General features: G+C 49.9%; 1 protein-coding gene across 3 annotated transcripts in view; it reads right to left on the reverse strand.

Annotated features, from left to right (window-relative positions):
• Window positions 1-1,015: 1,015 nt before the first annotated feature.
• LOC112235062 (glutamate receptor ionotropic, kainate 5-like) overlaps window positions 1,016-5,043 on the reverse strand; it is a 23,636-nt gene continuing 19,608 nt past the window's right edge. The window contains exons 16-20 of one of the 3 annotated variants that reach the window (XR_006079739.1): window positions 4,938-5,043; window positions 4,040-4,168; window positions 3,668-3,834; window positions 1,355-2,421; window positions 1,016-1,242 (exon numbers count right to left, since the gene is read on the reverse strand). The exon at window positions 4,938-5,043 is cut by the window's right edge and continues 120 nt beyond it. Coding sequence is in view for 2 of the 3 variants with exons in the window: in XM_042304950.1 (XP_042160884.1) it covers window positions 1,795-2,421; window positions 3,668-3,834; window positions 4,040-4,168; window positions 4,938-5,043 (1,029 nt within the window). In the remaining variant the exon portion in view is untranslated. Of the gene's footprint in view, window positions 2,422-3,667; window positions 3,835-4,039; window positions 4,169-4,937 lie in introns of all 3 variants that reach the window. The other 2 variants (XM_042304951.1, XM_042304950.1) reach the window with 2 other exon arrangements.

Raw genomic sequence — 5,043 nt, forward strand, 5'->3', positions numbered from 1 at the left:
TGTGTGTGTGTGTGTGTGTGTGTGTGTGTGTGTGTGAGATGATCTGTGGTGTATATGTGAGAGAGGCAGCAGAAATCCTCAGAGAGGCTTGAACCCTAACATTATTCCCAGTCATACTTTTATAACATTAAACCATGACCTCAGTCTCCTCCGTAGTCATTGTGTGGCTATTAGTTATTAAAGGGGAATAATTACCAGATCTAAAGCTCCACAGGCTGTAATGAGAGGGCTCAGGGTGGTGTGGAGCTCTGTGTGGAGCTCTGGCAGGCGTCTGTGCTGCAGACAGCCAGTTCAACGTGATGTAGAGCAGGGAAGCTTTAGTCCCAGCCTCCCGGCAGCAGAGCCAAGCCCCCAGCAAGATGCTTCCCAGAATTACCAGATCAGGAGAGATCTCATGATGGAAGAAGTTCAATTAGGGATTTGTCATTCTGATACAGTCCTCCTTTATCTCTCTGTTCCTCACTGTTGCATTCCTATTTGTTCTCTTTCTCCCGCTCCTCTTCATCTCTCTCTTCTTCCTCTCTCCATTGCTCTCTCCTTTTTATCTCTCTCCTCTTCCTCTCTCCTCTTCCTCTCTCTCTGTGCTATGAACAGAGGTAAAGAGGAGAAAAGGCTTGGCAAGTATTCTCCAGGATAACAAGTCATTTCACATCGCAAAGCCTCTGATTATCATATACTTACACTGAAATGGTATGATCATTTGTTTCTCTCACTTACTGTAAGGACAGACCTCTGTGTGCGCACACACACACACACACACACACACACACACACACACACACACACACACACACACACACACACACACACACACACACACACACACACACACACACACACAGCAATTATATTATGCATATCTGACTTTGTTGCAACTCATTTCCAGCCAAATCTGCTTTCTTCAATGTCATTTCAAAAGCAGCTACGGGGTCCACAGAGGGACAAAACACCTCCTCCACACAGTAAACCTCAGGGGAGTCCTTTCTTCATAGTGTGTCGTGATCCACCACATTAGTCACATATATAGTCTTTATTTTTCTGTAACTTCCACTTAGAACAATGATAACCAAACGACAAAGACAACAACAAAAAAATCTGGAAAATCATATAATTCTCTGAGTCAGTTTTAAAGTCTTCTGTTGTTGTATGTTACATAGATTAAAGGTCCTCCAGGATCGATGTGGACTCCTCCTCCAGTGGTCACCGTCCAGAGAGGAAGAGCTGGACGCTCTAGATGAGAGTCTGTGGTACCATGGAAAGGGAAAGAGAGAGAGAGATGGAGATAGAGAGCGGAGAGAACAGAGAGAGACCAACAGAGAAACCAGTAGGTCTGGCATCAAATGATGTGCGTTACCTGGCTGCTTTTTCCAGTGTAGCTCAGTCCTGATTGATCCACTGGTAAGTCAAGATAAGAACCGAGCAGCCATCTTCAAGTAAATCACAAAGCCAGAACATAGTGGAGCATGGTTCTGTGAACAGACTGGGCTAACATCAGAAACAGCTGGGCAGCGCACTGGAGAGCAAAGGAAGTCTCTCCATCTTTCTCCTTCTGTATGGGTGTGTCTTTTGGTATCTGTGCAAATATATCCTTTCCATTGCTTCATCACACGTCTCAGAATGTCTTTGAGCCCTCTAATTCTCTCTCTCTCTTTCTCCCTCCTCTCCCTGTAGTTCCCTCCTGGAGGCCAATGTACAGAGGGTCAGAGAATAGTGTCACTGAGCAGCTCAAAACATCAGTTAAGTCACCGTTAACTTGCCCCGATATACCCTCCAGCCCCTCCTAGATCGTCAGTCTTAGTCCTGCTTCCCCAGAAGGTCTGTGTCGATGCTGCTCTGTGGGGGTGGTATAGGTAGGCAGGGTGCAGGGGTGCTGTGGGGGAGCCGCCGGGGGCTGGACCCACCTCCCCCCTCGCTGTCTGTGTTGGAGGAGGAGGGGGGAGGAGGAGGGGGCAGGCGGGGCAAGGGTGCAGATGAGGGGGGGATCCTCGTGGACCCCATCCCTGACCTCAGGCTCTGGATCCTCCTGCACTCGTGGCAGATCCTGACGTGCGTGCAGCTGCGAGGGAGCGCCATGGCGGCCTGTGGCTGGGGCGGGTGAGGAGGGGTGGTGTTGGCCCCCAGAGGGTCCTCCAGGAGTCGCTGAGGCCCGGGGCCCATGTCTGAGGGACCTCCACCAGCCCCTACACCCCCTCCTGGCCCCCCTGCTCCACCAGTCAGGGGTCCCGAGCCGCTGTAGAGCTTGCCGTTGCTGAGGCGCATCTCCCGTACGAGGCGGAGTGGCCGCTGGGCCCCCAGGGCGATGCGGGTGGGGTGGCGGAGGGCCACAGAGTTGCCCAGGGGGCGGCGACGACGGGAACGGGAACTCTTCTTACAGGAGACAGCGTTTCGGAACTCGGTGAGCATCTCCTGACAGACAGACACCTGAGAGGACAGAGGAGAGAGACGACGGGAAGGGGAGCATAGGGAGAGATAGGGGGTCACAAAAGCAAAGTAGACAGACAGGGGGAATAGAGGGAAGGCAAAGGGAGAGAGATAGAGGGGGGAAAAAGAGAAGGAAAGCAGAAACAGGGCGGAGGTGGAGTAAAAGAGTTGGTAGGAGGAGAGGAGAACCGAATGAGGGGATAGAAAGGTAGAAATGGGGGGATGGCAATGAAAGTGTTAATGAATAGAAATGATTTGGAGATAATGAGGGGAGTTGTAGAGATGGATAGAGGTTGGAGAACATCCAAAGAGCAGAGAGAGTTAATACAATCCATACAAATTACCAACTGAGCAGAACAAATTGTGTTCATTACACATTACATATAATATATAATGGTGCATAATGAACTATGAACAAACAGGCAGGCCAGCAAACTGAGGTGCATGTAGACAAACAACACAAACACACACACACACAAACAGACACACACACACCTCTTAACATTCCAACAGCATCACACACTTGCACAAAACGTTCCAACAAAATGCACCAAGGACACATAGACATTATGGAATATTCTAATCTACAAAATCATAACAATGATGAATAATACTCTTACACAAACAGAAACAGTATTCATTATCAGAAAACAGACACTGATTGACAGAATGATGGGTGTGGCAGACACACAGAGAGATGAGTGATCCAAGAATGGAAACGAAGAGTACCAGCATGTGAGGCATGTAAAAGAAGATAGATCGTGACATTTAATGCCAGGGAAATCATTACACACTGCTTCTTATGCAAGCAAATATTGGCATCACAATATTGGCTTATCCATACCCTGTACTAAACATGAACACTTTCTGATCACAGTCAAAATACCCTCCTGCGATCACACACCAACGCTAGTACTATAGCATGCCAACACAAGTACGTTCACACAACGTCACAACATGTGACTGGACCCTGACCTGCTTACAGGAGAAATCTGTCCTGCTTCATTTGAGGTTCAGTTGTAAAAATAGCAACCCTAATCATCCATGCACAATACATAGCAAACCCAACAGTGAAACACACAGACTGGACACACTGATTAACACACACACACACAAATGGTGCTAGAAGCAGCCCGACGAACACATATTCAAACACACACAGTTCCAGAGGCGGCCCAACAAACACACACACGCTGCACGACAGAGGATGGGGAGTCAGGGTTGGTGTGTTGCCATGGGGACCTACTGGGGTGGGTCTGTGGTGTCGGCGAGGGCAGGAGTGAGGGCGTACCTCGTCTGTCTCTGAAGAGCAGCGCGTCGACCACACAAACTCCATGATGGCCACGAACACAGCGATGATGAGGCCACAGATCAACACCACGAAGATACCCCCAATGTTCTCCATGCCCAGACCTGTGGAGGAGAGACATGATGGTTAATGCACACACACATACAGTACCACCAATATGCCCCTGATATGACATAAGAACAGTTATACACACAAAACCACAGACCCTGGTAATCTCCCATCTTACAGTACATTCGTACATTCAGAACACTCAGACATTAGTTGAGATACAAAGCTGCAAAAACACTGGAAACAGAGTAGTGTACTGACCCTTGGCTCTGTGGTCCTCCTCTTTAGGGCACTGTCCTCCCTCCCACCACCTCCTCTTCAGGATCTCCAGCCTGTTGTTCTCCTGCAGGTGCAGGATGGCCATAGTGATCTCCTCTCTGAATGGAGATCCTGGGAGGACGAAAGGAAAGAGGGAGGAGGAGAAAGAGGGTATTAAAGATGGAGAGGAAGAGGAATTAAAAGGCTTGTGGTCTCCTCCTCTTCTCATCCAGATGTTGTGGGTTGTACCACTCCCCCGTCTCTTCTTGTCTCCCATCCTCCCTCCATTTCACCACCATTCTCACCCAATCTCTTCTTCTCTCTTTGCCATCTCTCCTCTTTCCCATCTCTTCTCATGTCTCCTCTTTCCCATCTCTCCATCTCTCCTCTTTCCCATCCCTCTCCCGAATACCTCCCTCAATCCATCCCTCTCTCCCATTTCTCCCCACATACCTCCCTCCATCAATCTCTCCCCCATACCTCCCTCCCTCGATCCCTCTCTCCCATTTCACCCCACATACCTCCCCCATCCATCTCTCCTCTATACCTCCCCTCAATCCCTCTCTCATGCTATACCTCCCTCCATCAATCTCACCCATACTTCCCTCCCTCTATCCCTCTCTCCCATTTCTCCCCACATACCTCCCTCCATCCATCTCTCCCCCATACCTCCCCCTCCATCCCTTTCTCCTCCTATACCTCCCTCCCCCATATCTCCCTCCCTCCATACATCCCTCCATCCCTCTCTCTCTCCCCATACCTCCTTCCATCCCTCTGACCCCATACCTCCCTCATTTCCTCTCTCCCCCATACCTACCTCCCCATACCTCCCTCCCCATCCCTTTCTCTCCCCATACCTCCCTCCATCCCTCGCTCCCCCATACCTCCATCCCTCTCTCACCCAGTGGCATGCCGATGCCGTAGCCCTTGGTGTCCAGCAGACCACCTATCTGGGTGAGGTTACAGTTGAGTTTGCGGTAGTACTCATTCATGGTGCTCTCCAGGAG

The sequence above is a fragment of the Oncorhynchus tshawytscha genome, linkage group LG23, assembly GCF_018296145.1.
Source record: "Oncorhynchus tshawytscha isolate Ot180627B linkage group LG23, Otsh_v2.0, whole genome shotgun sequence".
Lineage (NCBI taxonomy): Eukaryota > Metazoa > Chordata > Actinopteri > Salmoniformes > Salmonidae > Oncorhynchus > Oncorhynchus tshawytscha.